This window comes from Plectropomus leopardus, chromosome 4 (genome assembly GCF_026936395.1).
Source record: "Plectropomus leopardus strain MGB_pleo_1.0 chromosome 4, ASM2693639v1, whole genome shotgun sequence".
Taxonomy (NCBI): domain Eukaryota; kingdom Metazoa; phylum Chordata; class Actinopteri; order Perciformes; family Serranidae; genus Plectropomus; species Plectropomus leopardus.
This window is the reverse complement of record NC_142179.1, coordinates 35835448-35860500: the sequence shown is the minus strand read 5'-3', so window position 1 is coordinate 35860500 and position 25053 is coordinate 35835448. Positions and strand designations below refer to the sequence as shown.

General features: G+C 37.5%; 2 protein-coding genes across 2 annotated transcripts; both read right to left on the bottom strand.

Annotated features, from left to right (window-relative positions):
- Nucleotides 1–1412: 1412 nt before the first annotated feature.
- gtf2h2 (general transcription factor IIH, polypeptide 2) lies at nt 1413–10277 on the bottom strand. Its single transcript, XM_042488225.2, has 15 exons — nt 10208–10277; nt 8796–8882; nt 8144–8221; nt 7918–7954; nt 7520–7606; nt 7376–7426; nt 6572–6626; nt 6385–6490; nt 6210–6300; nt 4203–4398; nt 3893–3956; nt 3672–3775; nt 3422–3524; nt 3251–3290; nt 1413–1929 (listed from the first exon to the last, which is right to left on the bottom strand). The coding sequence occupies exons 2-15, from the start codon at nt 8849–8851 to the stop codon at nt 1819–1821; spliced, it is 1179 nt and encodes a 392-aa protein (XP_042344159.1). The 5' UTR covers nt 8852–8882; nt 10208–10277; the 3' UTR covers nt 1413–1818.
- A 941-nt stretch (nt 10278–11218) lies between these two features.
- oclnb (occludin b) lies at nt 11219–24323 on the bottom strand. The gene is made up of 9 exons (XM_088077196.1): nt 24188–24323; nt 21551–21630; nt 19121–19835; nt 17398–17562; nt 14843–14958; nt 14584–14688; nt 14209–14380; nt 12250–12291; nt 11219–12156 (listed from the first exon to the last, which is right to left on the bottom strand). The coding sequence occupies exons 2-9, from the start codon at nt 21604–21606 to the stop codon at nt 12058–12060; spliced, it is 1470 nt and encodes a 489-aa protein (XP_087933322.1). The 5' UTR covers nt 21607–21630; nt 24188–24323; the 3' UTR covers nt 11219–12057.
- Between the last annotated feature and the right edge of the window lie 730 nt (nt 24324–25053).

Genomic DNA, 25053 nt, shown 5'->3' with positions numbered 1-25053 from the left:
TGGTTTTAGGGCCGCTGACATTCAGGTCGTTACATTACCGCCATCTAGCGGAATGAACTCTAACTTCACCAATGTCGATGTAACTCTTGAACATCCAGATAAACATCAGTTTTCTTGTGCTGCATTCAGACGCCTTTCACGGGCGTTTCAATCTCTGAAACCTGAGAATATTCATTTGATTTCTTGTAAAATCGGCAAGAAATTAGTAAACGGTGAGAGGGAAAGAATTATTCTGGGGAGTATTGTTAGATTTTATTTTATTTTTTATTTTTTAAAGAAAAATGTATAGAAAACTTTATTTATAACTCTCATGTTTTTAAAATTACACAAAAAAGAAAAAACTTCCTTGAGGTCAGGTAATTTTCTCTTTATTTCTTTCTTTATTTTTATTTATCATTATTATTATTATTTCTTTTTCTTTTTTTTTTTTTTTACCAATTTCTTTCAAAATTTTGGCAATTTCTTGTTAAGTTGCTCCTTGCCCTCTTCCCATATATTTAAAAAAATAATTTAATCCAAAATTGCTCAGATTTCAAAGGGTTACTTCTGCTGAAATAAATGTGCCAAACTGCTTTTATCCCCTAAAATCACACAACTAAAATCCATTTTATTAAAATACTGCGGTCAAGGGTAAAACATATAAATGCATCCTTATTATATTTTCATCTCCACAAAGCCATTAACAACATTCTGATAAGGAAAATGTTATTATTTTATATATTTTGGCTAAAGGTAGCCCAGTTTACGTACAATGATTAAAGACTCAGCCTATAAAATATACACAATGTGTAAGTTTTTGATAACAAAAACTTATTAGGGACTGTTAATTGTTTATGAGAGTGGAGGGGATGGGGCAAACGGGGGATATTTATGATTATAATTATTAATCATTTTTCTTGTGCTGCTTTCAGATATCTTTAAGTATTTAAACCTTTGAACCCTGAGCAAATTAATGTGATTTCTCTCAAAAACATTGGGAAAAAAAAGGCAATGAGCAACTTGGTAAGAAATGTCCCACAAATTGCAAAAAAAAAAAAATAGTAGAAAAATGTATAGGGAAAAAGATGTAAACTAAACTGAAGAATTATCATAATTACATATCCAAAAATGTGTTTTTTTACTTTCTTTTTGTCATTAAAAAAAAATTCAAGTAATTTTCTTGTACTTTTTAAATAATTGTTTAGTATTTTTGGGGGTATTTTTTTTCTTTTGTTGTTCATTGCCTCCTTCCCATGTTTTTTTTTAAAAAGAAATCAAGCCAATATGCTCAGGTTTCAAAGGGTTAACAAGGAGGATGTATTATGAATATTTTGCTAACAAGGAGGAGTTTGTCCTCATTCATCCCCTGTCAGATGAAAGTGTAAAATCTGGGTATTTGGATAAAAATCTGCATTGAAACTACACAACAAATGTCAAGTACAAAATAAATCTGTTTTATTGTAAATGAGGTGTCACAAACAGAAATTTAGTACAAAACAGTGTACAAACAATACACACAAACCATTCCTGACATATTCTGTATGAAATGGTGTGCTGATTAACAACAGGAAGAGAGTAGCAGCTAAGATGCAGTTCACAGAGCAGACAGGAGCTTTGGCCCGACTCAGAGCTGTCTTTAAAAGAAGCTGCTTCCACCTTTAAGTTATATGGATCAGCCAAAACGTCCACTTTTGTGCCAATCTTCAAGAATGTTTGTAATGTAACCATTGGCGTGGTCCATAAACAACCTGCTTCCATCATATCCACTCCATCAGAGACAGACAGCACTGATAAGACAGACAGTGTTTCAGTCTTCGTCTGACAGTTAGCCTCTGAGCTTCAGGAGGCGCTCCGATTGTGAATGCAGCAGGGACAGCAGTGCAGAGAGTCGTGGATGAAGAGATCACAGTCCACGCAGAACGCACTGCCACAGGATGGACAGGTGAACATCTGAAGACACAGAGAGACAGAGAGGAAGAGACAGCAGATTAACCCTTAGGGTCTGTTTGGTGCATTTTACGCGCACACACGTTGCTCATGAATATGGCATACATTTTGGCAGATTGTGTATTTGAGTGTAATCAGTGAATTTCCAGCTCAGCTCCTACAATAAGTCTAAAATACACTGTGGAAACTATATTGTTACATTCAGACTGTTGAGGTAAAAAAATGTGCCAGTGAAACCCATTCAAACTGACATTTTTGATCCCACAGCCATCAATGCGTAAAAACATGCATTGTATAATTTCTGGGTGTCATTCTGGGCTTTTGACTTGGAATTTGTCACTTTTACTATTTTCTACCTGATATCAGTTTTTACCATATATGGCATATGAAGAAAATACATGCTATTTCCACTAGGAGCACTGTCACAAACTATGTTGCTGCTAATCACGGACATATCCCCCCAAAAATCTACTTTGCATTTAGCATATTGATAAGAATTCTTTTTTTTAATCTAAAAACATAAAGGCATCATGACAAAAACCTGGCACTTAACGGGTTAAAATTCAGAAAATTAATGAAAATTTGATTTTTAAGATTAGGACTTACGTTGGTTAAAAAAAGTAAACTCGATGAAGGTAGAAAATAATATTAATGTATAATATTTATTAAAGCTTGATTTTGAAAAGTGCATTATGTGCATGGAGAGATACTAGAGTGTGTACTATATTAACTGAGCCTTAAGGGTTAATATCATTATTTTATGGTGTTACATTTTTAACTTACTCTCATTAAATTTTACAATGATCTTGTTTTAGTTTCCCAATGTGACTACTTTTACCTGTTTTACATTCAACAGCTTGTTCTTTTATTGCCTTTCTACCTGTTTTATATGAAATCATCTCCTTTTTTAGCATCATATCTGCTTATGTTTATGATTTCTTTTACTATAAATTTTATCTGCTTATATGAGCTAAATTCCCCTGCCTACATTTTACTGATTTATTTGTGAAATGGTATTTATGTACTTGCATCCCCATCTGTTCATGTATACAGCGCTGTTTAATATTTGTGCTTTAATGCTCTTTATGTTCTTAATTTTGGTTATGTCATAACGGGGGCTGGGGAGTGGCTACATAGGTTTCTGATATTTTATTTTTATTTAGTAATCCTTTTAATCTGGGAATAAATTTGTGTTTAAGCTTGAAATTTGCTATATAAAAATTAAATATCAATTATTATTATTATTATTAGTAATATTAAAGAGAAAAAGCACCATATGAAAGGCCTCTCCAGATCCAGACACACAGTCCATTATTGTACTTACACTTTTATCTTTCAGCTCCCCTTGACAAGCCTGACAGAACCTGAAACCAAATCATGACAGCTTTAGTTACACATCAGCACAGTATCTGCATGTCATGTTTGTGTGTGTGTGTGTGTGTGTGTGTGTGTGTGTGTGTGTGTGTGTGCGTGTGTGTGCGTGTGTCAGAGCCACCTGTCTTTTTGGAGCTCCTCCACAGGACTCTCTATGAAGGCCTGGAGGGGGAAGAGGTGGTGGAAGGATCTGGCGAGATGGGGCGCCGACACCAGAGTCAAACCTTGGAGACAAAACCAAAATTAATTTAAATTTAAGTTTCCTCTAATCTTACAGTGACACACACACACACACACACACACACACACACACACACACACACACACACACACACACACACTCTCAGACTGAATCCTCCCATCACACATACCACAGACTTTGCACTCCACAGGAAGCTCGGTGTACTTGGCGTGGCACTGTGGACAGAAGTATCCTCCCAGAGTCAGACCGGCGCTGCTGCTGCTGTCCAGGTGACTGAGAGACACACAGCGGGAGCAGCATATTATTAAAAAAAAAACAAAACGCTTTAGTGCACAGTGTCTGCTCAGTGTTCTGACCACGAGCTTTAATAAATCCCAGTTTTTGACTTACGACATGCTGAATGACGGCTTGGCGTCCTGGTCACTCAGAGAGGACACGGTGTGCTGAGGAAAACCTGAGCAAACAAAACGGTGTGAGACAAATATTTACGATATACCTAAAAAAAAATGTGAATATTTTCATGAGGAGCAAGAATGAACTTATTTTATACAAAGAAAAAGAAACATATTATTTGTGCCTTTGTTGTATAATGTGATAAATGCTCTGATCTTTTTGATGTTTCCAGTTAGTTTAGGAACAGAAGAGGAGATGATTCTTTACTAGAGATGGCGAAAGATGACAAGAGTATGTGAATACTGACCCATGCGTATTAAAGAGCATTCAGACGAGGAGCTGGCTGGAGGAGGTTTGACATGCAGCATCAGCAGCTCTTTGAAGTGACTCTCGTCAAGGATAACATGGTACAAGCCGCCCGTCTCCCTGGTCAGTACCGTGCACACCCTGACCTCCGCTGACAGGCCGATCACTGATACCCGCACCTTCAGAGACTTCAGAGTCTGCCAGAGGGGAAACATGACAGTATTTATGCACCTAAACATGACAGGATTTTTAAAACTTCTTTTTGGAACATGAGAGGCAGACCAGAAATGTGGAGCGGGAGAGAGTTACGCCAAAAACACACCAAGCTGCGGTAAAGTGCGGCCTGCAGCGAGCTGCCACGCAATGGCTATGGAAAGCTGTGGCGGCCGGTCTGAGCTGCAGCACTTAGATTCTGACACCAAGTACAACCAAACTAAAAAGTTTAACTGTGGACAGAGAAAAGCTGCAGCCAATCAGAAAACAGAGTCCTGTGACTGCTGCGACATGCTGACCTAAACGACAGAGAATTTCACCATCTGAAAAATGGAATTACTGCAGCAAGCTTCACTTTGCTGCTTCTTGATATATTCTCTGGGTTACATTTTTATTTAGTTAATAACATGTAATATCATAAATTGACTGCCAGATACCCAGTAAGCTCTGCAGCTCCACTAATAATAAGTAAGACTACAGCTGTGTTTCCATCTACTTCCTTTTGTGCACATTTTCAATTTCCACATAAAAAACCTGAGTAGAAATGTGGCAACATTGTTTTGAAATCTTGCAAAAAAATTTTTAATGTTTGGAAGAGGTGGAAAACTTGCTCTATTGATAAAAGGTAAATGTGACTAATGTTAGGTTTGCATCCAAATGTAGCGCAATTTTTTTAACCAATTTCCAGGAGATCAGCATTAGAAAATGCACATTTACAGTACGCACACTTCCATCCACTACATTTCTGTGAATACTGGAAGTTGTTTCATCGAGCTGAGGTGCGTATTCTCAAGTTGGGTGTTACTGTGCAATGATGTGACATAATTAAGATTAATTGATATAGAGTGCTAGTCAAACCTCAAACAAAGGAAAACAATGGATGTATGATAACATTGGACAATGGAAAAAGAAGGAAAAAAAACAAACTAATATAACATCAAAGAATGATGGTGAGCTCGCAGTGGCCTGTGCAGTGAGAGTTAGCAATGATTATATGTCATCATTTATTTGCTAAATCTGTTTAGTTATATTTACCTTTCATTCATATAATAACTTCCTACTCCCCTCAGCCTTAAAACCTTTTTTGCAATATTTAGAACTGATTCAGCAAATAAATGATGGCATCCAAGCATTGCAAAGGCCACTTCCAAGCTGACTTTGTCGTCCCTGGATGGCTGAGAATAACTTAAGTCTGCTCACAGAGCTGTTAGCAGAACTCCTCCAAGAGCACACAGATGTAGTATCAGTTGTTCAGACTCTACTTCAATTGTCCTGTGTGCTCTGTTGTTATACATCCATTGTTTTCCCTCCTTGGACTGGTGATTTTTTACTCATGTTACCGGGTTGTGCCCTCTCCTTTTGTAGATTTCTGACAGGTGCAGAGGATCATCGCTTGCTTAAAATTTTCCCAGAGGTTACTTGCAGTATTGCAACAGGGAAAAAATGTTTCCCCATGCACCACCATTATAAAAGAATGTCCTTATTGTAGATCCATTGCAGATTTTATATTTGTAAAATTTTCCTCAAGCTGAGAAAAGCTTTTTAGAAATCTGTGATGTCATCACAATGTAAAGTCTGTCAGCTGAGTGGAAACTTGCAGAACCGCAGAAACACAACTGCACATATTCAGTGGGCTGCAAACACGGAAGTAAACCCAGAAGCTAGAAGCAAAACACATCTTAGGGTCTCATCTCTGTACGCCACAAAAATGTGTTTATAATTTGTGCTACATTTGGATGTAAACTCAGCTCATGAGTGTGCAAGCCTCGCTAACAGTGTTAAGGTGTGACCTCACCTTGATGAGCTCACAGATGCTGGACGGGTCACATGTCGTGAGGCTGCTGAGGATGATGAGGATCTCCCGGCTCGTGTGTCCCGGCATGTGCCTTCAAACAATCACAGACACCAGCTGAGCGACAGCCAGTGATATAACGGAAAGCAGTCAGGAACAGAAACCCTGCAGAACCTACTTGAGCGTCTGTACGGCCAGGCTTAGAGAGTTATACAGAGACGGCTCTCCTACACACACAGTGTCCACGGCTTTCTTCAGAGCGGCAAGGTGCTTCTTTGGATTTCCTGGAGGTCAAACAAAACAACACAGCAAAATAAAGCCTCCTGGGGGGACGGCCATACATGAGCAGTGTGTGTGACCCTCACCTGCCAGGTCAGTAAGCTTCTCAGCCCTTTTATTCTTGGTGATGATGATGCCCAGCTGAGGACACAGAACACACGCTGTCAGGCCACTGGGAGCTGGTTGAAGGTCTACAGCTATGTTTAACCCTCAGGGACTGTTATTTTTATGCACTTTTAATTTTTCTTTTTTTAAAAAATAATTTTAGCTGTGTTCATGCATATGGCTTACATTTTGACAAGATTGTGTATTTTTGTTAATCTTCGAATTTCCAGCTCAGCTCCTACAATACGTCCAAAATACACCGTGGAAACAAGATTGTTATATTCATATTGTTAAGCACAAAAAATGCCTCATTGAAACCCAATCAAACTGCAATTTTTGATCCCACAGCCATCAAAGAATAAAAACATGTGGGTGTCATTTGCTCAATTTTGATTTTTGTAGAGTGTCTTTAAATACCTGGAAAAGTGCTCTATTAATAAAATGTTTTATTACTATTAACTGATCATTATTTTTTGTTACCGATTTATCTTTGGATTAATTAACATTTGGTCAAAAAAGCATAAAAAATGTTGACCAAAATACCATAACCAATCATGAGGAAAGCACCGTGGCCAAAAGTAGTTGCCATTGCTGAGACAGAGTCAGGAGCACTTTAATTTCTGAGTACTTACTAAATGATGCTGCAAACCTACGCTCACTACCTGTATCTTGATACATGAAAATAACTTGATTTCCAATAAATTCACCTGATTCCACTGTGTTTAAAAATGAGCTGAAAGGATTTCATCTAGACATGCAGAGAACTCAGGATTATATAAACATACCTGACTGATGGGGTTTTGGTCAAAATACTCGTCAACAAAAGACTCCATCAGCTGAAGAGAAAAGGAGAAAGGAGGTTACAGCTGATCACACCACGTGGTGGCTGCTGCTGCTGTGCAGTGTGATGGCTCTGCTGCAGAATTTACCTTCAGAGTCGAGGTGAGGCGGTTTGGTTTCAAGTCCTGGTCCTCCATAGTTCTTGAACAGTCAATCACCACATGGAGGTGACGCATCTAAAGCACAAGACATCCTTTATCATCTTACAATTATGTTACATTAACAGCTATATATATTATAAAACAGGACATAACAATGAGCTCTATGCTTCCACTTTCTGTCTGCTGATGACATTATTTCAAATCTGTTGAAACAATAATGTTATACACAATGTTGACCAAACGTGTGATTATTTTAGTCTATTAAAGTATGTAATGCTCTGAAGTATTTGCCCCCCGTGTTGGTATTACATCGCAGAGACCTTTTTGTTTAGAACCACACAGATCTGTGAGGCACAAGGTGCAAGGAGGAGGAAGAATTCACTCACCATTCCAAGCCTGACTTGACCATGGCTCTCTATCACCCTGTGAGGTAAACAAAGCAGCACATGGGGTTGGTATAACGATAAACACACAGCAGCAAGAGGAAAACGTTCTACAGACAATATAGTGGTGCATAAATTGATCTCAGAGGAAGAGCAAAAGGAAGAAAAGTGTATTTCAAGAGACTGTGTGCGCGCACGAACGCGTGCGCACGAACGCACGCACACGCACCTTTTCCTTTTGGACTGGAACAGGATCTCTTCTACGGTGGCTTTAAGTGAGCCAGACTCGTCCTCCTTCAGCACCTCCCTGTATGAGAACACACAGATTTCACAATGTTGCATCAAATTAAAAAAAAAAAAACCCACACATCCCAGATTGAAAATTTCCATAGATTAAGCCTTTAAGTCCAGAGCAAATTGTTTTGTTTTATTTTAAAAAGGAGGGAAGAAGGAAATGAGCAGCTAAAGAAAAAAATCACCTCAAAATTGGCAAAAAAAGGACAAGAAAATGATTTAAAAATTGGCTACATAAAACAAAGAAAAAAAAGTTAAAAACAAGAAAAAAAAAATGACAAAAAAATAAGGAAATTACCCGAAGAAATGCTTAAAATATTAACTCTGTAAAATAATTTAGTATACAATACTGATAATTATAAATACAGTTTGAACATTTTCCATATTAAAAAAAAAAAATCATTTTCCAAATCTATTAATTTCTTGCAATTTTTGCAGAACATTTCTTGCAAAGTTGCTCATTACCTTTTTCCCATGTTAAAAAAAACCACCAAAATAATAAAAATAGCAAACCAATCCACTAAGAGTCTGAACGCAGCACAATAAAAGTTATTTCAATCCAGTTTTCAAAGGGATAATGGTCTTACCATGTCCTCTCATAGCCCCCCTCCCAGCGCTTGGCTCTTTCTGGTTCTTCATCCATAATGTCTGACAGCCAGAAAGTCAACTAATAGCTAAAGAACAGGGCAAAATGCAGCTTCACATTAATACATTGATAATATAGTCACTTGTTGTACTGTGGGTACACCTAACTAGACTAGATTTTAATAAAACATTACATCTTAAAGAACTATTTGCATGATTTGCATATATCAGAGGACACTAGTGATTGCTTAAAGTCTGTGCTCTACAATGTACGGAGAAAAGACAAATAAGAATCGCGTTGTTGTGTCGAAGACAGTTTCCCTGTTGATATGTGTCCAACATCTAAACCCGACCCAAACCCTCAGTTTTTTTTATGCTCTGATACTTACAGCATATGACTTTATGGTTTGTTTGTCTTTTACTAACCTAATTGTGTTTTAGTGTGTTTTAATTACTTAAGCATTTATTTTTACTTGAGGACTTACATAATTCTATTTGAAGTTACCTGTATATTTTATGTATATTTTATATATATATATTTGTTGTTCCCTTTTCAGGGAATAACGCCCTCTTTTTATGAAATATTAATTTCGCACTTTTTTAAAAAATGTTGAGCTCTATTCTATATTGTTTAGACAGTCATTTTAACACTACAACATTGATAAATACATCCAAACATTAGTAAACCAAAGGAGCTACATAACTGATCCTCTCTCTGCCCCTCCTGAGCATGTGGACCAACCCCTTTTTATTTTATCTTGTTTTATTAAAAAATAACCGTAAACACTAACTAACTATAACACGCATTATCCAGTTGCAGGTAGCTATTGTTCTAGCTATTATCTATTGTAAGAATCTGTTAAATATTATTGGAAATTCTAGCTTTACCATAAACAAGCTAACAGACTGAAGTAGTTGCTGTATATATGATATCAGAAGTGTAAGCTGAATGGAGACTGGCGTGAGTCTGTGTCAGAACAGACAACATGAACGTATCTGGTAGTCTACAATACCGTTATAAACAATAGCTAGCACTAACTAGCTAAGCTAAATTATTAGCCGACCTTACAGCAAAACAATGCAATTATTTACACGATATACAGTATACATCATTGAAGTGAAATGCATATTATCTCATTATTTAAAATAGGGTAAGTGGTTTATTTGTCACAGGTACCAGCTCGAAGTCACTAACATACTAGCTAGCTGACTTCTAATACAAGCTAGCTAACAGATCTGTTAGCGAGCATCACTGAAGGTTGTTTAACTCGCATTAATTAAAGCTGCTGACCTAAATAAAGCTACGATATATATCATCTTATTGATAGCTTCATATTGTGAGTGATGACAAAACTTTCTGCCTCTCTATAGTGGCGTTTACTTAGTTAAAAACAGTCATTTGTATCTACAGTACCGGTTTATCTCGACGCCAGCTGGTGCAACGGATATTTCTTCCGGACAGAAACACGCATTCAAAAGAAAAGCATCCGCTCAATTATTATTAAAGGGAAAGTTCAGGATTTTTGAAGTGGGGCTATATGAGATACTGATCTATAGTTAGTTTATTACATACAGTAGCTGGCTGTCTGCGCTCTCCCTTTTTGTAGAAAAAGACAGAACTCGCACCCCAAAGCTCAGCATTACACTACTGTATAGGAGGAGGAAGCTGTGGTGGATTTTTCACTTTCAAAAAGTTCTACTTAAAAAAAATCTGCATCAGTCTAAGTGGATGCTGTATTGAGTGTTTTCACTGCTTTACTTTGATTTCAAACAACCCTTTCCTTTGGCACTACATTTTCTCAACTGTCCATATTCCTTTGCAGAAGCCCAAATGTGGCATGCTTGTATTACGCTGTTGGTCAGCTGTTTGACTCAGACATTCAGCGATTTATGGAAAAGACACAAATACAAGAAAAAAATTATGTGACTGTGACAGCAACAGTGAGGAAGAACTTTTGTGGAGGGAGACAGAATGGGCACCACATTTAGGCTACCGTGGAGGAATGCACAGGTGATAGTCGAGATCATGTAGTGCCAAAGAAAAAGGCTGTGTGACAGCGAGGTAAAGTAGTGAAAAAATGTTCAATACAGCGTCCACTTACACTGACATAGATTTTCTTAGGTAGGCCTTTTTTAAAGTGGCTAAAATATGCGTTGATGTCAACCCCACACCACAACAGTGTAATGCTGAGCTTTGGGGTTCTGGCTGTTTCTCCAAATAAAGAGTGCGCTGTCACTGTATGTAATACCACAACTAAACATAAGTATCTCATACAGCCCCACTTCAAAAAATCAAAAAATTATCTCTTTCTGTACATTATGTCTTCTACGACTACTACTACAGCAATAACAGCACATTGCCGATGACATGTCTTATTTTTAGTGTATCATGTAAAGATGTCAAAATCAAACACAGGTAACACAATTAGGGCAATAAGTTTTTATTTATTGATAGTTTACATTCCTGTGTTCTCCAAAACATATCTTATAGAAACGGATATAAACTTGTGATTGCACCTTATACAGTCTATGGATTGCACACCAAAAAATACACGCATCATTTTCATTTATGAAAATCTGCAGAATAAAAAAATACAGGGTGAGAGACTTTGATCATTTGCTTTTGAATAACAATGAAATGAGAAATTAAATTCATTACAGTAAAAAAAATGTTGGACAAATGTTATTTGGAAAATCTTAAGGGAACTGAGCCATTATTAGACATTTTGTTACACTTGGGCTTTTCCTTTTAATATCCATCGGACAAAAGGTTGTCATCAAAAACGTATAATCACAAATATGTTTCACTATTTGCAGACACTTAAAACACTAAAAAAGCTTACTATAAACAAATAAAATTGCTTCAAAGTCTAAAAATTAACATTATTTACAAGGGGGTGCTGGGTGAGTGTCCAGTGATTCAACGCAGCCAAGCACATTCATCTTAGCTGTGCCTTCATTGTACATAAAAGTCACAAACTTCAAACTTCACAAACATCTTTAAAAAGGCTAAAAAGAAGCACAATAACTGCTTCATAACAAGTACTGAAACAAAATCATTTCATAACACATCTCTCACTGACTTCAAAATAAAATACTCATTATACACCTGAGTAGTTCTTCATAAAACCAACAGAGGTTGAATAATTGATCAAAGACAATAGTAAAAAATAAACCCACATATCCTTCACCCCTCTCCTCTGGAGAAAAAAAATCACAGTGGATTGGCTTGATACAAAGTCGGGGGGGGCCAGAGGTGAGGATTCAGGGCCGGCGGTCGTACTCACTGATCTTCCTCTTGATGTGTGACAGTTTGGACCTGAGATATTTACACCTCTTCTTCTTAATGTGGTACTCTGGGGACTGCAAACAATAGAGCATAATTCAAACAGTTCTCCTCTTTTCTGTTTTCAGAGGACTTTATTTCACTGTGAATAACACATGTATACGGCTTACCTTCTTAAGATTCTTTAGTTTGATGTATTCATCCATGGCATCCTGAGATCAGAAAGACAGTGGTAAAAGTTTTGAAGAGACCACTCAGAGGAAAGCACCATCCCACATTCACACACACACACACACACATATTTGATTGATGTTAGACAAATGTTTCCTACTCTTTAAACTTTGAGATCCAAAACTTTTAGTTGCTCCCACAATCATAAGCAATTCACTTTACTGTTTATGTATTTCTTGTAACATTAGGAGAAAGGATAATATTATGGGGGACTGGAATAAGTGACAGTGAATCACACTAAAGCTAGCTTGAGAGACTGTGTCTGTGAGGGTGAAATTTGTGGGTTAGTGAGGTATGTCGAGTCTAAAGCCAGAGTTTTCCCGTCCTGTGAAGGTGGTTCTTTTTTAATCTGGCTGGATTGCCATGGTAACTGAGGCAGCGGATCTAACCTGGTCATGACCAGGTCCGGGTTTCGGCTTGAAATCATCTGAAAAGCACCTTCATAGCTTCTTTGAGTAGCTTCACTCTATAATCAGTGTCAGTATATGAGAGATACAGATTCTCAGCTGAGAGAAAACATTGTAAATACACTTTATCCAATTTGCTGAGTAGCAACATTACATAAATGCCACTGAACAAAGCCGTGCAGTTACAATAGCACTTTTCCCCTTTTTCTTTTCTTCAGCAAGAATACTATTTTATCTTTATCACAAGATTGTTGTTGCTCTTACTGAACTACTGAATGTATTTACAGTTTTCTCTGGATATTTGCCTGCGATAAGAAGCCTTCTATCAAATCACAGGTTGCATTTTACATGGACATTTCACTATATTTTAATACAGTTTACTTGCATATGAAATGCAGTATAATTCCTTCAAATCATACTATAGCATTACCACTGTGGTTTGTGTTTATATGCTAACTTCAGTTTTGCTGAAGTCCATTTGGAACCACAAGTATATTACAGCTGATAGATTTGTCTGTTGGTATTTATACCAGATAATATTCAATGAGTTCACTTTGATTTGTCCAAAAACTAAAGTGATTTATACATCTCCTTTATTACAGGACAGTCAAGATTGCTCTTGATTATAATGTTTAAATCATTTGAAGGGCTGCAAAATGTGCAGCTGTCATGTTAGAGATAACAGTGATAAGATAAAAAGGTTATATTAAATGCATTCACACAATAAGTCATTTTCTGCTGTCAATATTCTTCAAAGGTGGAAGTAGGCGGCGCAGATTTATCATTTCTTCGTGTGAAATGACATGATGAACATGTCATTTGACTTGTTTTATGGGAATGAAGTCAGAGCCTGAAGCAGAAAGCCTGAGTTAAAAGTGACACGTGATAATCACCTTTTAAGTACCTGTTCTCTGGCTTGGATTCTAGGGTTTGTCGAGTCAGCTCAGGCAAAGACAGCCTGAAATGCTGAACATGCTTCATTCATGGTACAGCCCTCTGGACTAAATATAATGCTCAGCTTAACTTTATCCATCCATAAACTCATATTTTTATCTTGTCGTTTCCCTAACCTCTCCTTGAGTATAGCTTGCCCTGCATGTTTTTGATCTCTCCCTGTTGCAGCACAGCTGATTCAAATGATCAACTCCTTGTGAACTCCTGAAGCTGCTTGATGACAGGCTGATCATTTAATTCAGCTGTGATGCAGCAGGAGAGATCTAAAACATGTAGGACATGTGGCATTGGTGGAGAGGCGGGAAACCCTAGTTTATGCTGCAGTCGTGATGTCGGATGGACGTATTTCTGAGTTGGGAAGTTGTTCATCCAACTTGACTGTGTTCATGTGCTTTGAGGTTGCGTTTGCGAAGATGGGTTGCGTTTTAATGCTAAAAGCATGTGAAGGCAGCATCAGACCACGTCTATTTGTATGGGGGACTCTTCATCATCCTCACTTCAAAGAGCCAAAATTTAAAGTGTCAGTGCCAAACTCACCAGGAACTGTGGACTGCCCTCGGGGTGTTGGTGCATCTCTCTGTCCAGGTCGGCCAGGTCCTGGTTTATGCTGTCCAGCTCAGCCTGCATGCTCTTGTACTCCCGGTGATCCTGGTCAAATTCCCGTTTGTAAATCAGACGCTCTTGCTCATCCAAAATGGTAGGAAACAAACTGCAGATGAGAAGAGACAGACATTTGAGACATTTATGTGACAGCTAGCCAATATTAGTAATGCCCTCTATTAGATACATTTGGGTAGCTCAAAGACAAGATGGATTTGTGGTGAAGAAATGCACATCAGTCCCTCAAAAACAGAGTCATTCATCAAAACTGAAAAAAATATTTGGCTGTCAGATTTCTTCTCATCCACTCACACAGAGAAGTCCTCCTCCTCCAGGTCGTCTCCAGACTCCACACCAGTGTCATAGTCCTTCAGCCGGGGCTTTAGGCCGTCCACAGAGCTGCTAATGTCAGAGTCTCTGCAAATATAATCACTAATTTCAATATGTTTGTAGAAGCCTTATGAAGTATCTTTGATTTCTAAGCTATTGCTGTCATTTCAGCTTTGTAACGTTTTTTTTTCTGCATATGATAGGCCCTTGAGTGAGGTGCACTGTATGGCGAGTAGCTTACCCTGGCAGGTAAAGAGGCTTGTTGTTGTCCAGGTGGTCCAGATAGTCTCTGGAGCCCCTAACTTTGGGATTAGCATCATTCACCAGCACATCTGGCTCACCAGACACGTTTTTCACCTGAGGCAAGACACAAGGTCACACAAGGTTAGGTCTTTTTTTTGTGTTCAAGTTCATTCAGGTTTGACAGAATTGGGAAATGTTGCTCTGTTTACAAGTTAGAAGCTCAGTCTTTGTCAAATGTTGTGTGAAATGAGTTAAAACTCCCTTCGACCCAAGAAAAATGGTTTAATCTCTTTCAAAAATGTGGAGGGAAGGCTATGAGCAACTTCACAAGAAATTATCTAAAACTAGCGAGGAATGGGGTGCCTGGTGGATCAGTGGATAGAACGGAGCCCCATGTACAGCAGCAGCCGTGGGTTCGAGTCCGGCCTCGGCCCTTTGCTGCATGTCTCCCCCTCTCTCTCTCCTTCTTTCACACTCATGCTGTCCTATCAATTAAAGGCAACAAAAGCCAAAAAATATAATCTTCAAAAAATAAAAAATAAAAATTAGCGAGGAACTGGTAAAAATGAAAAGAAAATTAGTTGCAAATTAGCATACACAAAAAGAACAAAAATGTTTTAAAAAGTGAAGCTGTGTGCTTAAATGTAAATATAATTAACTTTAAATATATTATTACAATTAAACAATAATTTTTAAAAAATCCATTTTTTTCTTTGTTTTTTTCAGTTTTTTTTTTAAAAGAAATGAATAACATAAAGGCTTTATAACAAAGTGGGGGCATGAGGGGTATTACGGGACTAAAGCAAAAAAGTAGGCAGCTGTATATTACATTAATAACCATTCATAATAATTACTATTATAATATAACTGAAAGGATGCTTCTGTTTTTTCACATTTGGGATTCAGTGGCAAGCATTCATGACTTTTACTAATGATATTTTAAAACCTACTTTTAAAAAATCTTATTTGCTATATATTAAAGTATATAGTCATAACAACACCTCCATCTTTTAAGAAACCCTTTAACAGGATTTTTTAAATTTAGATATTATACAGCAGAGATACCCCTTTTAAAGTCTATTTTCTCCTACAAAAGTTTGCTTGTCAGTGGTTTCACTGTGGCTGTCCTCAGGCTCCCATCATACTTGCCCTAGTTTAGGTAACAGCAACCTGTTCTGTCCATATGACAAACATGCTGGTTGTACGCAGCCTTTACCAGGACCAACCGGTTCCTCCACTTCTCCCTGCATGCCTGAATACCACCGATACCATCACTACCATCAACAGGAAGCCTGAGACAATGTCTCTCAGCCAGTACAACTGCTGAGACGTCAGGTCTGAATACATTCCTGGGAAAGTTCACAGTAAAAACTGTGCTGGTATGGAAGTACAGTTTTCAGGTTAACACTTTTATTTGTGCCACTGTCTTTAGGACAAACCATGACGATATCATCCATAAAAAGTATTTATGTTCATTTTTACAACAGCTCATTAGAATTTTAAAGAGCTGTTTAGATGTTGTACGTTGTCATACTTGTTGGATACGTTTTTATTTTTAGAACACATCCTTCAAATAACACTGCGCATCATGCTGCCACTGAGAGTAGGTGAACAGACCACACCCAGAAACTGCAAATGAAACCATCCTTCCCTGTCATCTCGCATGACACACACACACACACACACGCACATAGGTTTACATGTGGATTGGGACAAACTTTTTGATCATCACTTGTGAGTTTAGTTCTTTCTAGACTGTTAGTCTAGAAAGGAAAGTTGTCCTTGCTAGACTTAGAAGTATAAAAAAATTAGGTCAACTTGCCATTGCTTATTTAGCTTATACACACACTTTCAAAACACACATACATTCACACACACACACTCACACAGACCTTTATCACTTCTCATCTGTCATCTCTGCACTTTCTTTAAGAATATGCCACAATGAAGGTTAGGCTGTGCCCAGTTCCTTAAACTGAAGTATTTCCCTCTGTGGTTGGAGGAGGAAAAATGATAACTGAGCAAAGTTAAGTCATGTCCTTAGAATCATTGTTAGGTATGGTAGAGGGATGCTGTTATATCATGTATTTCGTGTCTAGGTGACTAATAGGAACAACTTTTGAATTTTTTCCAGTGCTGAGTGAGCCGGCACTGGTGAAACGGGCTGAAGTTTAACAACTTGCAGCATTTGTGCACCATTTATATTCACCAGAGGAGCTTGTTTTTACCATCATCATGTTCAGATGTTTATTCTAAATGTCTAATGATATCATGATAAGGATCAATTCAATAAAAGAACTTTTATTAAAAAGTATGGTTGTTTTTTCTTTGACCAGAAAACTACTGTGTGAAATTCTGTGGATAAATGCTGACTGCCCAAATGAGTATTTAAGATGGCAACTTAAAAAAAGGACGCACTAACTTTTTACTTAGTTCACTGTTTAAAACTGCTGTCCATATGAAGTCGACTTTTACTTTGTTTACTCTTAGCTGAATAAATGTAAATTCAGCTGATCCAGACTTTTGCTCTAACACACACACTCACACACTCACCCACTCTCCAACGCTGTTATGCAGACCATCATTGACAACCTTCACTTCCTCCCACAGAATGCGATCTCGGCCCCAGCGCCTGATCTTGTTGCGAGTCTTGACTGCAAACACCAGCAGGATGATGAGGGCAACAAACACCAGGAAGCCCAGGACGATAGCTATGGCCTGCAGGAATGAAAGGACTCAACGTCAGTTGGCTGGAATCACATCCACTAACACAGAGTAAATAACAGGCATGTCTGGTGACTTATCACTACTGGATCTGTGTCAATACTGGATCTAAGTCAAAAGTGCAAACAGGAGAGCTCCAAGCCTCTGCCTCCACACCTGACCATGTTAAAGGGTCAATTCACCATAACTGCAACCCAAATTACACAGAAACTTCTGCTAATACCACCAAACAACAGAAATGCTGTATAATGCTCCGTAAACTAAATGAATCATTTAGTTTACAAGGCTAAAAGCATTCAGAATTGTGTTTGAAAAAGTAAACAGCAATATGATATAATCCTGTGGCTACTAGGAGTGATTCACAGATATTGTAGGCAACTTTTTTGTTACTGCCTACTATCTATCTTTGTGCTTTAAGGAGTATTTTACCTGCAAAATGACCACTGGTACATCAGTAACTAAAAGTGAGTTACCTTGGATTGTAAGAAAACTTTTTGTTTGTCTCATGTGCTTTCACAGTGAACAGAAAATCTCAAAAAAGGAAAACATTGTTTATGAACTGAAGTAAACGGGGACCATGTTTTCCACCAAAATATATCAAAACACTTATTTACAAACTCACATAACTTCAAACTCCAAGTCAAATCCAAGCACTTCCCAGAAAAATGCATTTTCGCTAAAATATTACAAAATAAACCACCCTGAGCGTGCCCTCAGGCACCTCTTTAGCTTTTTATGTATGTGTTACAGAAGTACTGACTAATTGACAAGATTAATGAGACTTGAATTATAATGCAGGAGTTGTGTGAGAGTTTGTGCACAGATGTTTTGATATAGTTTTGCTGTTGTAAACATGGTCCCATTTACTTTAATTCATAAACAATGTTTGCCTTTTTGGATTCTCCGTTAACAGTTGAGACATGGGAGAAAAGTTTTCTTCATAAATTCAAGGTAACACAGGGTGAGTAATTGATATACATTATGATCATTTAGCAGGTGAAGTATCCCTTTAAGGTGACCAGTAAGCCTCTACATTTTCTTAGGTGTCCATGACAGATATCATTATATTATATTTATACACTTGATGAAGTTACAAGACTCTGAGAAGTATTTTTTATATCATACATATACAGTGTTTCAAGAATTATTTTGTATCATCTCTGTAAAAAAAAAAAAAAGGACAGACTAAGTTAGTTAGAGTTACAGTACTTCAAGTGCATGCTGAGCATTGGAAACAAGTTGATCTAGTATTGAAAGCGGAGAAATAATTCCCTCTATAGGCAGATTGTTTTTGTTTTTACTTGTGATTTTAAAAGAACAATTTTGCAGTTTTTGTTAGTCTTGGCATGACTAAATTCCTTCAAGAGAAACTGTTTTGTTCCCAGTCTTTTAGAGCAATTTTTTCATAGTCATTTTTAGCTGTTGGTGGAAAATTACTCCTATAAATGGCTACAACTGAATAATCTATTTTCTGTTGGTTAAGAAATGATGCAGTATGTACCTCCAATACAATCCACACAACCCCACAAAAAAAAAAAAAAAAAAATCATACCTCTTGGGGTTCCACCACGCAGTAATGGTAGAGGTACTGATTGAGGAAGATTCCCTGGGCCTGGTTCTGGTTCTGGTACTGGGCACACAGCTGGCGGATCTGGCTATAGGCAACAGACCCTGTGGACTGGGCTGTTGGGTTCACTGCCACCAGGTACACAATAGTGGCAATGATCATCAAAAATGCCAAGATGGCACAGATGATGATGGTTGCAAGGTAGAACTTTGAGGAGCGGGCAGCGTTTTGCCTCGAAACAACCAACACAAATATGATGAGCACAGCTATGAAGGTAATGGCGGAGATGGCGATGATGAAGCCTTTGCCCGCTCTGGGGTCCATCTGTGTTCCTCCATAGCCATACGAACCGCCAATGCCAGAGCCAATCCCGCCTCCATATCCACTGCCGTAACTGCTGCCATAAGAGCCGCCAAACACACCACCACCACCACCATATGTGCCACCGTATGTGCCGCCATAACCTGGCAACAAGCCAGCTCCGCCTCCCAGACCCATGAGGCTCATATCGTAGTCCCAGGCCAGTGTGGAGGCCACACAGGCAAACACAGCCACACACATGATGATGATGATGATACACAAGATCTTCATCACACCGGGTGGTGAAGTCCAGCGGTAGAAGTGAAGCATCTTCTCTCCTGGGTAGTAGGAGAAGGCCGGGTTGGACATGAGCTCGCTGTGCCGGTGTCTGCTGCTGTGGCTGTAAGAGAAGAGAGGAGCTGTGCTCAATGTGTGCAGGAACAGAACAGACATTGTGGACTGATCAGTAACCTCCTGGCAGATGCTGCATTTCACATATGGCATGGTAACACTTGCACTACATACTGATATTAAAAGAGTCCAGCTATGCCAGTGATGCTGGAGAAAGCTGACATGACATTAGGATGACTTACAGTTGCATGTTTTACTGATAATGCAGACTTTTCATTTCAGGTAATCTATTTTTGTTTGATTGTTTAATAAAAAGGAACAGGTCAACATTTGTGTGGAATCCTGTTGTTGTCTTATCCCCCATTTATTGGTTTGAAATATAGTATTTACTGTGCTGCTCAGTGGCAACTCATTTGTTCAGGAATGCATTTCAACCATCCCAAATTTACAGGATGGGGTAATATTTTCACATCCTCTATTTTCACACAAAAATAAAAATTCACACAAAGTTGGTTAAAAAATTAAATAGAATGACAAGTAGCTCTGCCTGTGATTGAAAAAAAAACAACACTTTTTCAGAACCAGTCAGTTTGGTGAGAAACAGTAGGTAATTGCAGCTGTAATTATCAGCGGGGTGGGGGTGAGAAATAACTAGAGGCTGTCCGATGTATAGGTCAGCCGATATTGGCCTTATTTAGATTCCCAAGTAAGTGTTCCGTTTTAGTGCACTGATGTCATTTTTGCCAATAAAATGTAATGCTAAAGAGTAAAATATACTGCATCCATAACATGTTGGCTTTAACCAGAGCAGACATGAGACTGAAGCCATTAATGACTTCCATGTTGAAGAGGGCTGTGTGCGGCAAGGTGAAGCAGAGTAAATGTTCTCACCATAGCTTACACTTAAACTGATATTCAAATTTTAAGGTGGAACTTTTTTTTCAGACACCCATCCACAGCAGTACCTTGCTTAGAGTCAAGCCGGCTGACATCTAGGCTCACTGTATGTAATACTGACTATAGATAAGTACCTCATACAAGCCCACTTCAAAAGACCTGAACTATCCCTTTAAAATCACCTATAGAAACAAGTCCAGCCTGAATGGGGCTTTAGATCGATATCTGTTTCATGTCTGCATGTGAGTGAAGAGACAGGCATGTGTTGCCTTGGAAAAGACTGGAACTGAAAAAGAAATGTAGATCTGACACTAAAAATGTTTTTAATTGGTTGATTCATCTGTTGATTTTTTTAGCTAATCAACTGGCCTTTAAGAAAAGACACATAACACATTTAAATGAATCAATCAGTCCACCAGAAAAGAGTAAAGCAAGTTGATCAACACTTCCTAGAGCACAAGGTGATATCATCACGTCATTTTTTTCCGACTGGAAGATCAAAACACCAAGGATATTCAATCTGCTATAATATAGGCCAAGGAGGCCTATTTGGTACTTTTGCTTGAGGACTGACGTAAATGATTCATCAGTTATCAAAATAGTTGCAGATTAATTTTCTGTCAACCCACAAAAGTAGTCAATAATAATAATTGTGGCTCTTTGTACCTTATCCTCCTTGTCTCCAAAAGACCCACAGAGATCTGATGATTGTCGAAATAAATCCCCAAATGTCAAACTGTTCCTTTACACAACTTTGTAGCCAACACTCAGGTGCTGAATGTATGTGCCCTAAACAGTAAAAATATCTACAGAGCCAGAGACATGAGTGACAGTGTGGTAGTGAGAGAGAAATGTAGGTCGACTTACTGTTTGCTGCCATTTGGCTGGTACGGCGGCGGGCTGTGTTTGTTGTTGCTCGGCATACTGAAATCCAACTAGAACTCACCCTACAAAACACAGACAGCTATTGATTTTGCAAATACATAAGAAGTGAGATGCCACAGCAGCCATCCACTGTGACATTTATTAAATTTACCACCAAACTCAACACAGTGGCCTCTAATGCTCCTTTTATAACATCTGTAACAATGCCACCAACTTCATTTCTAAAATGTATGTAGCTACCATTTGGGACCACCGAGGGGAAAACATAAATAAAAGGATGATACATTTGGTTTTAGTTTAGGTAGCATGTTTTATCCCATTCAGCATACATCAAGTATAATTTACATTAGTGCCACTATTGTCCTTAACATTCATTTGTATTCGATTTAAAAATACATTCAAGAGAAAATGAATTAAATCACTGACTGAATTAGGTGATACCTCAAATTTGGTTGTTGTTATAGTCATTTTTTGCAGAATTTTCAACTTAATCAGCACAACTGTATTTTATTTGATGTACTGACATATTTGGCTGGGTATTGTTTGTTTTCCAATACTAATGTGAATAGGATGAGTTTTGGTATTGATAGGCTACCCTACCCTACTTTAAGTATTATTAAGCTTTTCCAACAAAACCTTTATTTTTTGAAAATACATTACAAGGCAGATTGAATTGATGAATTGATAGAATTAGCTGATACCTCAAAATTTTGGTGTGGGTAATGTTGGGAGGACTTTTAAAAATGGTATTTGATCTTATGTGCTGACATGTAGCGTTTGGTATTTTTTTGTTTTTCCAAAGGTAGTGCCAATAGGACAAGTTTTGGTATTGAACATAACCATTTTTGCGACACCTTACTTGGAGAAATATATGTTTAGCAACAAAACATTTTTTAACAGAAGTCAAATGTATTTAAATTATATATTAAACACTGTCCAAACACAAGCAGTCATGTAAAACCTGTTTTAATCAAATAGTCTGAAATTGTCAAAAAAGAGAACAAAAAAGTGATTATCTTCTTTGAAGATAAGACTACAAACCTCACCAGATTTTAATAGTCACCTTTTTTGTCACCTTTATTGTAGGAATTAACATACATTTACATTAGCTTATATGTTTTCCACATTTTTCTTTTACATTACCACATTTTTTTCTGTTTTCAAAACAGGTGTGATAGAAAGTAAAATAATAACAATAGTTATGGTAATAATGATAATAATAAAGACAATAATAATAGCCTACATACAAAAGACAAAATAAATAACTAAATGAATAAAAATAAATAAAAAATAAGGAAAACTGAATAAGAGCTGTAGACTGTTCAATTGACTGTTATTGATCACCTTAATGACAGTTTTAAATACTCTGTTAAGGACACATTTTTGTTGGTACAAACAAGTATGGAGGCTCCAAATGCAGCCCTACTGATATGAATGAACCAAAAGGCGATGCATTGTGCTTGTATTAACCTGGTATTTATGTGTAGATGTTTAAGTGTTGTAGTATTTACTATTGTGTGCGAAGTAGACTAGTCAAGAATTTTATACAGGCTAGAGTATGATGGATGGCTGTCGTAATCCAAAACAAATCTTCAAATATTGACCCTAAGTAGTGAGCTGCTGTTCAGCTATTTGACTGAGGGAAGAGACAAGCCTACTGCTTGGATGTGAGGATTGTTTGTGGTGAAACAAAGCAGCAGTAAGTGGGTGGAGACACACTGACACAAGCTGACACTGTCTGAGAAGTCAAACAGAGCTGGGTAAGCTGGTTTCAGAGTGAAACTAGGCTATAGAGCCTACTGTTCAGTCCTGTTAGCTGCCAGTTACTTTTCAAATCATTTCAAAGTTACAAAACGGAGTCACACAACAGCAAAACAGACTAATTTATATAAAATATTTTTTAAATATTCATGTTTAACATTTTGAAATCTGAGCAGATTGGTTTGATTTCTTTTATGATGAGAGGACAACGATCACTTAACAAGACATGGCCCAAAATTAGGCAAAAAATATTAGAAACACATTAAAAGAAGATTTCCTGAAAATAAACACACACAAAAAGTAAGAAAACCCAGAAAAAATAACAAAAGAAAATGTCTTTTTAAAAAGGTGCTAAAAAAAACTAAAAATATATATTTATTTAACATTTTATTATTTTTTTTCTCTGAAATAATTTTAAAAATAAATACTAAATTCTACATAGTTTTCGAAACTTTCTCCGTATTTTGTAGATATTTTTCTAGTAATCTTTCTTTTTTTTTTAAATTAATTTTAGGTATTTTCGGCTCAGCTTTCAAAAGGGTTAAAATAAGCACAACAATCGTTTTATGCTGTTGTAAAAGTAAAAGTGAGAATAGGATAAAGAAATTCGCCATTTAAGGAAAACCAAATGTAGCTAATTGCTTAACAAACGCAGACACAAATAACCTAATTCCTGGCTAAATTTGGGCCTCACTTACAATGGCGTAACTGTATCAGATATTTTCTCACGGAGGCAATTCTCTCTCTCAAACGACTTAAAAAGCTTAAACAGAGACTAAATAATCGAAATGGTGGAGTTAATTTGTCTGATATTACACTCACACACAAAATTCGGTTTTAAGCTTTAAATTGACCCACCTTTAATAATGAACCGTCTGATCCTGATGAAGACTGCAGTGACGAGCGCAAACAACACAATGGGTGCGCGCGCGGCCGCATGCGTACTATACACTGCGCGGGTACAAAGGCACGCGCCCACAGGTGTGTGTTCATCACGTGGGCTCCTCCCTTCCTCAGGTCATACAGGACTAACCTGTCCTCTCTCTCCCCCAGCAGCTCCCCGTTTACTCCACACCCTTTTTTATTTTTGGAAAAAAATGTAATTTATATTAAATTATGTGCTTTGACCAAAACATTAATTAATGATCAGTTTAGATGATCAGTGTCTAAATATATTTCCATACATCCAGTTTTTTTTAAGTACCAACTTCATACTTTCTATTTTAAAAATAATTATAGGCCTACAGAACTGTAGCCTACAGTCATTTTTTCAACTGTTAAAACATTTTTTTTAGGAATTATTATACAAAATAACTTCAATTTGTTAAATGTTGAAGATGAGTGTGACAGATAAATAGAAGTCTTATTTGCTCAGTCAAAAAAACATCTACATAAAAATCTAATGTGACCTGAGGCAGAAAGGCTGTCTGTTTCTTCCAGCCTTTCTGCTGAGCAACATCAACAGGAAACGCCTCCAGAGCTGCAAAACCTGACACCTGAAAACAGTTTAAAAAATACACCTCAGTTACTCAAAACCAGTCCTCCAGGCTGTATACGCCAAACCACAATAGCTGCCGTCTTAGGAAAGCCACTGAGGTGTTCACTGGCATTAGGCTAGAAAAGGAGTTTTGTTTCCAGGCCAGTTCATTGTGGATTAAAAGGACACTCAAAGACCCCGAATTAACATTTTCATTAGATCATTAGACAAAGAAAGCCTCCTGCTA

Coding starts and splice junctions, on each gene's coding strand:
- gtf2h2 (XM_042488225.2), bottom strand. CDS start 8,851: ATGGATGAAGAACCAGAAAGAGCCAAGCGCTGGGAGGGGGGCTATGAG. Junction 7,607..7,917: donor GTCAAGTCAGGCTTGGAATG/GTGAGTGAATTC, acceptor CTTGTGCTTTAG/ATGCGTCACCTCCATGTGGT. Junction 6,301..6,384: donor CTGGCCGTACAGACGCTCAA/GTAGGTTCTGCA, acceptor GATTGTTTGAAG/GCACATGCCGGGACACACGA.
- oclnb (XM_088077196.1), bottom strand. CDS start 21,606: ATGCCGAGCAACAACAAACACAGCCCGCCGCCGTACCAGCCAAATGGC. Junction 17,563..19,120: donor GCGTGGTGGAACCCCAAGAG/GTATGATTTTTT, acceptor TCATTCCTGCAG/GCCATAGCTATCGTCCTGGG. Junction 12,292..14,208: donor AGGGCAGTCCACAGTTCCTG/GTGAGTTTGGCA, acceptor TTCTGATCTCAG/GATGCCATGGATGAATACAT.